General features: G+C 43.6%; 1 protein-coding gene across 18 annotated transcripts in view; it reads left to right on the top strand.

The window, feature by feature from the left end:
• The window catches only part of magi2a (membrane associated guanylate kinase, WW and PDZ domain containing 2a), a 168,974-nt gene that overhangs the window by 93,402 nt on the left and 64,838 nt on the right, over positions 1–10,734 (top strand). For all 18 annotated transcript variants that reach the window (XM_058416827.1, XM_058416826.1, XM_058416831.1 and 15 more), the window contains 2 exons: positions 752–831; positions 4,494–4,551. In XM_058416827.1, coding sequence (XP_058272810.1) covers positions 752–831; positions 4,494–4,551 — 138 coding nt within the window. The remainder of the gene's footprint in view (positions 1–751; positions 832–4,493; positions 4,552–10,734) is intronic.

The following is a 10,734-nucleotide window of genomic DNA, read 5'->3' as shown; positions in this document are numbered from 1 at the left end:
CAACGCTGATGTCAGTCATTATGTCACCTGTTTTTTTTTACATTTTGCATACACAAAAAAAACAGGGGAGAAAATTCCAAAATGTAATCCAACAACAGGAGATCAAGTCAGGTGATCAGGTCAGGAGATCGGGTCAGGAAACTGGACCAGGTGATCAGGTCAGGTGATCAGATCAGGTGATCGGGGCAGGAGATCAAGTCAGGTGATCAGATCAGGAGATCGGGTCAGGAAACTGGACCAGGTGATCAGGTCAGGTGATCAGATCAGGTGATTGGGTCAGGAGATCAGGTCAGGAGATCGGGGCAGGTGATCAGGTCAGGTGATCAGATCAGGTGATCGGGTCAGGAGATCGGGGCAAGTGATCAGGTCAGGAGATCGGGTCAAGTGATCAGGTCAGGAGATCGGGTCAGGAGATCAGGTCAGGAGATCGGGTCAAGTGATCAGGTCAGGAGATCGGGTCAGGAGATTGGGTCAAGTGATCAGGTTGGGGGACAAGGAAAAAAGAACAGAATAGAAGTAGAAACAGAAACTAATGGTCAGTGTGTGGAGAGATGAAACTCTGAGTGATACTTGACACTTGAGTCTGGGATATGTGTGTGTGTGTCTCTCTCCTTCTCTCTGTCCTAATGAGAGGCCACGAGCTAATTGAAAGTATCGATTGCTGTTTTCTTAACCTAAACGCTTTTAGAGATGATCACAGGGGAGTTTCTCTCTCTCTCTCTCTCTCTCTCTCTCTCTCTCTGTTCTGCAGTCACAACACTAAGACAACATCATGGTTAGATCCACGACTCGCAAAGAAAGCTAAACCACCAGAGGAGTGCAACGAAGACGGTGAGTTTTTCTTTCTTTCTTTCTTTCTTTCTTTCTTTCTTTCTTTCTTTCTTTCTTTCTTTCTTTCTTTCTTTCTTTCTTTCTTTCTTTCTGTCTTATATCGGATCTAATCTGTGTATCTCTTGTCCACTCTGTGAGTGGTCAGAGAGTCAGTAGTGTAGAACACACTCTAAAGCCGTGATATAAAACATCTGAAACGTTTTCTCACTAAAGTTGTGTTCCTGTGTGAAACAGGAAATGACATCATCACCTACAGCCTTTTATGTTGGTGTACTGATTTGCTAAAAATGAGCTACAGGAGCTGAGAATATTAGGATCCGTTCTGTGTGTGTGTGTGTGTGTATACGTATATGTCTATGTGTGTGTGTGTGTGTATATGTGTCTGTGTGTTTGTGTATGTGTGTATATATATATATATGTCTATTTATGTGTGTGTCTGTGTGTGTGTCTATGTGTGTGTGTGTGTGTATATGTCCATATGTTTGTGTGTGTGTGTGTGTGTGTGTCTATGTGTGTGTGTGTGTGTATATGTCCATATGTTTGTGTGTGTGTGTGTTTGTTTGTGTGTGTATGTCTATGTGTGCGTGTGTGTATGTATGTGTGTGTATGTGCGTGTGTGTATGTGTGTGCGTGTGTGTATGTGTGTGTATGTCTATGTGTGTGTGTGTGTGTGCGTGTGTGTATGTGTGTGCGTGTATGTGTGTGTGCGTGTGTGTATGTGTGTGCGTGTATGTGTGTGTGTATGTCTATGTGTGTGTGTGTGTGCTTGTATGTGTGTGTGCGTGTGTGTATGTGTGTGCGTGTGTGTGTATGTGTGTGCGTGTGTGTGTATGTGTGTGCGTGTGTGTGTATGTGTGTATGTGTGTGCGTGTGTGTGTATGTGTGTGTGTATGTCTATGTGTGTGTGTGTGCGTGTGTGTATGTGTGTGCGTGTGTGTGTATGTGTGTGTGTATGTCTATGTGTGTGTGTGTGTGTGCGTGTGTGTATGTGTGTGCGTGTATGTGTGTGTGCATGTATGTGTGTGCGTGTGTGTGTGTGTGTATGTGTGTGTGTATGTCTATGTGTGTGTGTGTGTGCGTGTGTGTATGTGTGTAACTGAGAATTTTGCTTAGTGAGGATCTTTTGGATTGAAATCAGTCTCATGACAGCTCTAGTGACAGCTCTGCATCACATATCTCTCTCTCACTCTCTCCCTCTCTCTCTCCCTCTCTCTCTCTGATGGAGAGAATAATATTTCCCCCAACAATCTGCCCCCTGAATACACCCCTCCACATGCCCCCCTCCCCCGTGTTTCTCGGGGTTTCATCATTCTGCTGAAGTTTGGGATTCTGGTGATGGACAGTGGAGAAGAGAAACAGTGACGCAAAAACACTCAGCGCTGCGGTCAGCACGGCCGAGACCCCGGAGTTAATAACGCTTTAAATCACCCTCGTAGGAAATTTCTTCACTTCTGGAAAGTTCAGTCTGCAGGGGAGTCTGAAAAATAACCCCCCGGGATTTTTAGCCTAAACAGATAAACGGATATATTACTGAAGGTTCCGAGATCCTTCTTTCTCTCTGTTCTCTGATTCTTCTGACATTTTTATTCATGCAGGCTCCGCCCACCCAAGCTACTTAATTGTTACTGTGACTGTGGTGTCTGTTAGCTAGAAAATCTCATGAATATACATAATTATGCAAATGTACAAAACCCGCCCACACCACCATCATACCATGCTAAACTTTGCTTACATTAGCAAGTCGTTAAGGTAAATCCTAGCTAGCTACAGTAGCTGACAAGCAGGAGTCCCGAACAACAGCCTTACCGTTACTATGACAATCACCATAGCTAAAAGTATAGCTAAATGTCACGCAGCTAGTTTAAACTTTTCAGACATCTTCCACATCTCTCGTAAATAGCGTCTAAGAAAAGTTCATTCTCAGGCTAACATCCTGAGAATTCTTTACAGGTTTCTGTGTGAAAAGTGAGCAGGATGAAACACGCTAGCTAATGTGTCTAATTAGAATTTGGCTAATTAGCTAGTTAGTCCAGAGGAGTGTTTATGAGAAATAAAAACACCTGGCGCTAGTCCAGGATCCATCCTCAGGTGAAGCAATGAACTAGCGATGGAGAGAAAATAAAGAAAGAAAGTTTATGCTAATGGAGTGTGCGATGACGCTGATGCGTGTCAGTTTTCCTCGCGGGTTAAACCGCTGCTCGATGAGACAGGAAGGATGTGATTAGTAAAGCAGCTAATCCTGAAGGACACACGGCTGAACGTCCTCTTCTCTCTCCTCTTGCGCATCTGGAAAGGTCAAGGATTTTACCAAACGCATGTGAAATGAAGGATTATTCAGATCAGCTGCTGATAATTGGCTCGGAGTTTCTTCATCCTGGATTTTCTGGGTTTATTTAAAATGTTAACATGTGCTACTTTTCTCTTTTCACGCTAATGGGTAAGTGTGTGTGTGTGTGTGTGTGTGTGTGAGAGAGAGAGAGAGAGAGAGAGAGAGCGGAAATCAGGCACCGTGAAAGAGCCCTCAGTTCAGCCCGAGAGGCTTCTGTCCGGGGTTGCTATGGTGATGGTTTCCGGGGCCGCGGGAATACAAAGCGCGTGTGTGTGTGTGTGTGTGTGTGTGTGTGTGTGTACTGTATGCACACACACACACATGCTGAAACAGCAGCTGAATCACTCAGCAGGTCCATCTATAGACTGTTCCGGTGGGTGTGGTCTAATAGTCTAATGAACATGCTTGATTGACAGCCTGCTGTTTTAGACTCCTCCTACAAGGTAGATCGATGCTAAACCAGGATCCGTGTCACACTCGCTAGGTTAACTTTCACTCGCTAGTTCGCATTACTCACGTGTTTAGTTTTTACTTGATAGTTAGCAATACTCTCTAAGTTAGCTTTTACTAGCTAGTTTGAATTCTTCAGTAATAGAGCTTTCATTCGCTAGGTTAGCTTGCACGCTAGGTCACTAGCTAGGTTCAATTGCTTTCTTTCTCTCTTTCTTTCTTTTCTTTCCTCCTCCCTCCCTCCTTTCCTTCCTTCCTTCCTTCCTTCCTTCCTTCCTTTCTTTATTCCTTCCCTCCCTCCCTCCCTCCCTTTCTTTTTCTTTCTTTCTTTCTTTCTTTCTTTCTTTCTTTCTTTCTTTCTTTCTTTCTTTCTTCCCTCCCTCCCTCCCTCCCTCCCTCTCTTTCTTTCTTTCTTTCTTCCCTCCCTCCCTCCCTCCCTCTCTTTCTTTCTTTCTTTCTTTCTTTCTTTCTTTCTTTCTTTCTTTCTTTCTTTCTTTCTTTTCTTCCCTCCTCCCTCCCTCCCTCCTTCCTTCTTTTCTTCCTACTTTCCTTTCCTTCCTTCCTTCCTTCCTTCCTCAATTCCTTCCCTCCCTCCTTTTCTTTCTTTCTTTCTTTCTTTCTTTCTTTCTTTCTTCCCTCCTCCCTCCCTCCCTCCTTCCTTCTTTTCTTCCTACTTTCCTTTCCTTCCTTCCTTCCTTCCTTCCTTCCTCAATTCCTTCCCTCCCTCCCTCCCTTTCTTTCTTTCTTTCTTTCTTTCTTTCTTATTTTCTTCCTTCCTCCCTGCCTCCCTCCCTTCCTTCCTTTCTTCCTTCCTTCCTTCTTTCTTTCTCTTCTCACCTGTTCTTTCTCGGTTCTCCGTTCTGATTGCTGTGTGTTTTTTCAGAGCTTCCATACGGCTGGGAGAAGATCGATGATCCAGTTTACGGCAGTTATTATGTGGAGTAAGTTTCTGTTTCTTCTCTTTATACAGCATCAGAACCTTTCTCTCTGAAAAAAAACAACAACAGACAAACAAACGATTGGTGTTTCAGTAAATTCAACAAAAACTAATCTTTCATTTTTACACCAGAATGAAATTACAATGACTCCAGAGCTGAAAGTTCTGTACGACTTTCTGTTTTAAAATTCATATCATTAAGCGAAAGCAAAACTAGAAAAAAAGAGGTAATGTTGATTTGCTTGCTATTGTGGGGGCGTGGCTTTCAGAAGCTGATTTGCATATGAGCTCACAGTCAGTTTAAGGGTAGTACAAGCTTAGTTACATTTAGAACTTTGTGTGAAAATTGTTGCAACATTTAATGAGTAAATAAAAATAAATAAAACTTGTCTTATTTACTTCTGGGTTCCGTGGTGTTTGTTAATTATGGTGTGTACTAAGGCTGGTGAATGTTGGTGTGTGTGTGTGTGATGGTGAATGTTGGTGTTTGATGGTGAATGTTGGCGTGTGTGTGATGGTGAATGTTGGTGTGTGTGTGATGGTGAATGTTGGTGTTTGATGGTGAATGTTGGCGTGTGTGATGGTGAATGTTGGTGTGTGTGTGTGATGGTGAATGTTGGTGTGTGTGTGTGATGGTGAATGTTGGTGTTTGATGGTGAATGTTGGCGTGTGTGATGGTGAATGTTGGCGTGTGTGTGATGGTGAATGTTGGTGTGTGTGTGATGGTGAATGTTGGTGTGTGTGTGATGGTGAATGTTGGCGTGTGTGATGGTGAATGTTGGTGTGTGTGTGATGGTGAATGTTGGTGTGTGTGTGATGGTGAATGTTGGTGTGTGTGATGGTGAATGTTGGTGTGTGTGATGGTGAATGTTGGTGTGTGTGTGATGGTGAATGTTGGTGTGTGTGATGGTGAATGTTGGTGTGTGTGTGATGGTGAATGTTGGTGTGTGTGATGGTGAATGTTGGTGTGTGTGTGATGGTGAATGTTGGTGTGTGTGTGATGGTGAATGTTGGTGTTTGATGGTGAATTTTGGTGTGTGTGATGGTGAATGTTGGTGTGTGTGATGGTGAATGTTGGTGTTTGATGGTGAATGTTGGCGTGTGTGATGGTGAATGTTGGTGTGTGTGTGATGGTGAATGTTGGTGTGTGTGATGGTGTGTGTGTGATGGTGAATGTTGGTGTGTGTGATGGTGTGTGTGTGATGGTGAATGTTGGTGTTTGATGGTGAATGTTGGTGTGTGTGATGGTGAATGTTGGTGTTTGAGGGTGAATGTTGGCGTGTGTGATGGTGAATGTTGGTGTTTGAGGGTGAATGTTGGCGTGTGTGATGGTGAATGTTGGTGTTTGATGGTGAATGTTGGCGTGTGTGATGGTGAATGTTGGTGTGTGTGTGATGGTGAATGTTGGTGTTTGATGGTGAATGTTGGTGTGTGTGTGATGGTGAATGTTGGTGTGTGTGATGGTGTGTGATGGTGAATGTTGGTGTGTGTGTGATGGTGAATGTTGGTGTTTGATGGTGAATGTTGGCGTGTGTGATGGTGAATGTTGGTGTGTGTGTGTGATGGTGAATGTTGGTGTGTGTGTGATGGTGAATGTTGGCGTGTGTGATGGTGAATGTTGGTGTGTGTGTGATGGTGAATGTTGGTGTGTGTGATGGTGAATGTTGGTGTGTGTGTGATGGTGAATGTTGGTGTGTGTGTGATGGTGAATGTTGGTGTGTGTGATGGTGAATGTTGGTGTGTGTGTGATGGTGAATGTTGGTGTGTGTGTGATGGTGAATGTTGGTGTGTGTGTGATGGTGAATGTTGGTGTTTGATGGTGAATGTTGGTGTTTGATGGTGAATGTTGGCGTGTGTGATGGTGAATGTTGGTGTGTGTGTGATGGTGAATGTTGGTGTGTGTGATGGTGTGTGTGTGATGGTGAATGTTGGTGGGTGTGATGGTGTGTGTGTGATGGTGAATGTTGGTGTTTGATGGTGAATGTTGGTGTGTGTGATGGTGAATGTTGGTGTTTGAGGGTGAATGTTGGCGTGTGTGATGGTGAATGTTGGTGTTTGATGGTGAATGTTGGCGTGTGTGATGGTGAATGTTGGTGTGTGTGTGATGGTGAATGTTGGTGTTTGATGGTGAATGTTGGTGTGTGTGTGATGGTGAATGTTGGTGTGTGTGTGATGGTGAATGTTGGTGTGTGTGTGATGGTGAATGTTGGTGTTTGATGGTGAATGTTGGCGTGTGTGATGGTGAATGTTGGTGTGTGTGTGTGATGGTGAATGTTGGTGTGTGTGTGATGGTGAATGTTGGCGTGTGTGATGGTGAATGTTGGTGTGTGTGTGATGGTGAATGTTGGTGTGTGTGATGGTGAATGTTGGTGTGTGTGTGATGGTGAATGTTGGTGTGTGTGATGGTGAATGTTGGTGTGTGTGTGATGGTGAATGTTGGTGTGTGTGATGGTGAATGTTGGTGTGTGTGTGATGGTGAATGTTGGTGTGTGTGTGATGGTGAATGTTGGTGTTTGATGGTGAATGTTGGTGTGTGTGATGGTGAATGTTGGTGTGTGTGTGATGGTGAATGTTGGTGTGTGTGATGGTGTGTGTGATGGTGAATGTTGGTGTGTGTGATGGTGTGTGTGTGATGGTGAATGTTGGTGTTTGATGGTGAATGTTGGTGTGTGTGATGGTGAATGTTGGTGTTTGAGGGTGAATGTTGGCGTGTGTGATGGTGAATGTTGGTGTTTGATGGTGAATGTTGGCGTGTGTGATGGTGAATGTTGGTGTGTGTGTGATGGTGAATGTTGGTGTTTGATGGTGAATGTTGGTGTGTGTGTGATGGTGAATGTTGGTGTGTGTGATGGTGTGTGTGTGATGGTGAATGTTGGTGTGTGTGATGGTGTGTGTGTGATGGTGAATGTTGGTGTTTGATGGTGAATGTTGGTGTGTGTGATGGTGAATGTTGGTGTTTGATGGTGAATGTTGGCGTGTGAGATGGTGAATGTTGGCGTGTGTGATGGTGAATGTTGGCGTGTGTGATGGTGAATGTTGGTGTGTGTGTGATGGTGAATGTTGGTGTGTGTGATGGTGTGTGTGTGATGGTGAATGTTGGTGTGTGTGTGATGGTGAATGTTGGTGTGTGTGTGATGGTGTGTGTGTGATGGTGAATGTTGGTGTTTGATGGTGAATGTTGGCGTGTGTGATGGTGAATGTTGGTGTGTGTGTGATGGTGAATGTTGGTGTGTGTGTGATGGTGAATGTTGGTGTGTGTGTGATGGTGAATGTTGGTGTTTGATGGTGAATGTTGGTGTGTGTGTGATGGTGAATGTTGGTGTTTGATGGTGAATGTTGGCGTGTGTGATGGTGAATGTTGGTGTGTGTGTGATGGTGAATGTTGGTGTTTGAGGGTGAATGTTGGCGTGTGTGATGGTGAATGTTGGTGTTTGATGGTGAATGTTGGTGTGTGTGTGATGGTGAATGTTGGTGTGTGTGTGATGGTGAATGTTGGTGTGTGTGATGGTGTGTGTGTGATGGTGAATGTTGGTGTGTGTGATGGTGTGTGTGTGATGGTGAATGTTGGTGTTTGATGGTGAATGTTGGTGTGTGTGATGGTGAATGTTGGTGTTTGATGGTGAATGTTGGCGTGTGAGATGGTGAATGTTGGCGTGTGTGATGGTGAATGTTGGTGTGTGTGTGATGGTGAATGTTGGTGTGTGTGATGGTGTGTGTGTGATGGTGAATGTTGGTGTTTGATGGTGAATGTTGGTGTGTGTGATGGTGAATGTTGGCGTGTGTGATGGTGAATGTTGGTGTGTGTGATGGTGAATGTTGGTGTGTGTGATGGTGTGTGTGTGATGGTGAATGTTGGTGTGTGTGATGGTGTGTGTGTGATGGTGAATGTTGGTGTGTGTGTGTGATGGTGAATGTTGGTGTGTGTGTGATGGTGAATGTTGGTGTGTGTGATGGTGTGTGTGTGATGGTGAATGTTGGTGTGTGTGTGATGGTGAATGTTGGTGTGTGTGTGATGGTGAATGTTGGTGTGTGTGATGGTGTGTGTGTGATGGTGAATGTTGGTGTTTGATGGTGAATGTTGGCGTGTGTGATGGTGAATGTTGGTGTGTGATGGTGAATGTTGGTGTGTGTGTGATGGTGAATGTTGGTGTTTGATGGTGAATGTTGGTGTTTGATGGTGAATGTTGGTGTGTGTGTGATCGTGAATGTTGGTGTGTGTGTGATGGTGAATGTTGGTGTGTGTGTGATGGTGAATGTTGGTGTTTGATGGTGAATGTTGGTGTTTGATGGTGAATGTTGGTGTTTGATGGTGAATGTTGGTGTTTGATGGTGAATGTCTGTATTTGAAGGGTGCGTGCTGAATGCTTTAATTGTCTATTAGTTTTTTAAAACTTGGCTCGGATTTCACCTTCAGTTTTTTCTTTTTTGTGTCTTTTTCCTGTGCTGATCTGATGTGTGGGAGTCTGAGAGAACTCCATCTGCTCTGAAATCCTGTAATATACTGTACATTTCTGTCCTGCAGCCATAACATGAGAGACGTCTAATCTGCATGAATCTGTTTATTAGGTAACAGAGTGTGTGTGAGAGAGAAATCCATTATATATGTAATAATCTTCCTCACGTCTAACTTCAGTCGGAGCTGCAGTCTGCTCCCTGACTGAGAACACCGAGCGCTTCTGCCAACTTCTTCTCCTCTGCTTCATTTTCACTCGGGTTTCTGGCACAGAATCTGCCGTCATGTCTCAGAGACGACCTGGGAGACTAATCTGATCTGCAGCAGCGTTTAGATTTTAGGGTCCTGGTGTTTACTGGGGGGTGTTGGTGTTTGATGGTGAGTGCTGATGTTTGTTAACTGTGGTGTTTGTTTGGATTTTGTTGGTGTTTGATGGTATTCAGTGTTGGCTGTACATGTTAGATGTTGGTTGCTGGGGATTGTTAATGATGGTGTCAAATGCAGTTCTTAGTGTAGGAGTGTTTGTTACTGATGGTGTTTGGTGGTTTTATGTAATTGTTTTTTAGTGATTATTGTCAGTGTTTGTTTATTCTCTTCCTTAGTGGCAGATGTTTGTGTTTTTAATGGTGTTTGGGGCTGATTGTTGTCATTATATAATTATATTTGAATGATAAATGTTGGAGTTATTATCGTCCTTGGTGGCAAATGCTGATGTGTGGTAATGATGGTGTTTGGTGGTGATTGTTGGTGTTATTTAAAGTTGCGGTGTTGATTGTTGGTGTTGTTTAATCGTGGTGTTTGGTAGTATTGATTGTTGGTATTGTTTAATTGTGTTGTTTAATTGTGTAGTGGTGATTGTTGGTTTTAATTGTGATGTTTGGTGGTGGATGTTGGTGTTAATTGTGGTGTTTGGTGGTGGTGGATGTTGGTGTTAATTGTGGTGTTTGGTGGTGGTGGATGTTGGTGTTAATTGTGGTGTTTGGTGGTGGTGGATGTTGGTGTTAATTGTGGTGTTTGGTGGTGGTGGATGTTGGTGTTAATTGTGGTGTTTGGTGGTGGTGGATGTTGGTGTTAATTGTGGTGTTTGGTGGTGGTGGATGTTGGTGTTAATTGTAGTGTTTGGTGGTGGTGGATGTTGGTGTTTTTTTATTGTGGCGTTTGCTCTTCTTAGTTATGGTGTTTAGTGGTGAATGTTAGTGTGTTTGAACAATTGTGTTTTTTAATTTTGTTAATCCTCATGTTTGGAGGTGTTATTATCTTTCTTTTGACTGATGTATGTTGGTGTTTAATGACTACAGTGTGTAATGTTGAATGCTGGTGTTTGTTGGGCGCTGTTGCTGTATGTTAATGTTAACTGTAGTGTTTGTGAGGGATGTTAGAGTGTGGTAATGATGGTGATGGTACAGTAGATGGTGTGTGTCGGTGTTTGGTGACTTAGAAAACACGACGTAAACATCAAGGTTCTATGAGAGATAGAGAACCCATGTCTGACTGTTCTGTCCTCACTCAGGATTCTGTCCAGTTTAATAAGGATCTAATCTCTCACTCTCTACTCTTTTCCTACCTGAAGTTTATCATCTTTGCTGTAACTGGACGCCTCTGCAGGTCCGAGTCAGAGGCCTGTAACCTGTTAGAACCCATCAGAAGGTCATCAGAAGACATTTAATTAGTCAAATGGAGCATTAGGCCAGGCGGTGTTGTTTTTGTGCTCTGAAGTCTCTGATCTCTGGTCAT

This window comes from Hemibagrus wyckioides, linkage group LG19, assembly GCF_019097595.1.
Source record: "Hemibagrus wyckioides isolate EC202008001 linkage group LG19, SWU_Hwy_1.0, whole genome shotgun sequence".
NCBI classification, from domain to species: Eukaryota; Metazoa; Chordata; class Actinopteri; order Siluriformes; family Bagridae; genus Hemibagrus; species Hemibagrus wyckioides.
Note: the sequence above shows the minus strand (reverse complement) of the source record. Positions and strands in the feature narration are given on the sequence as shown.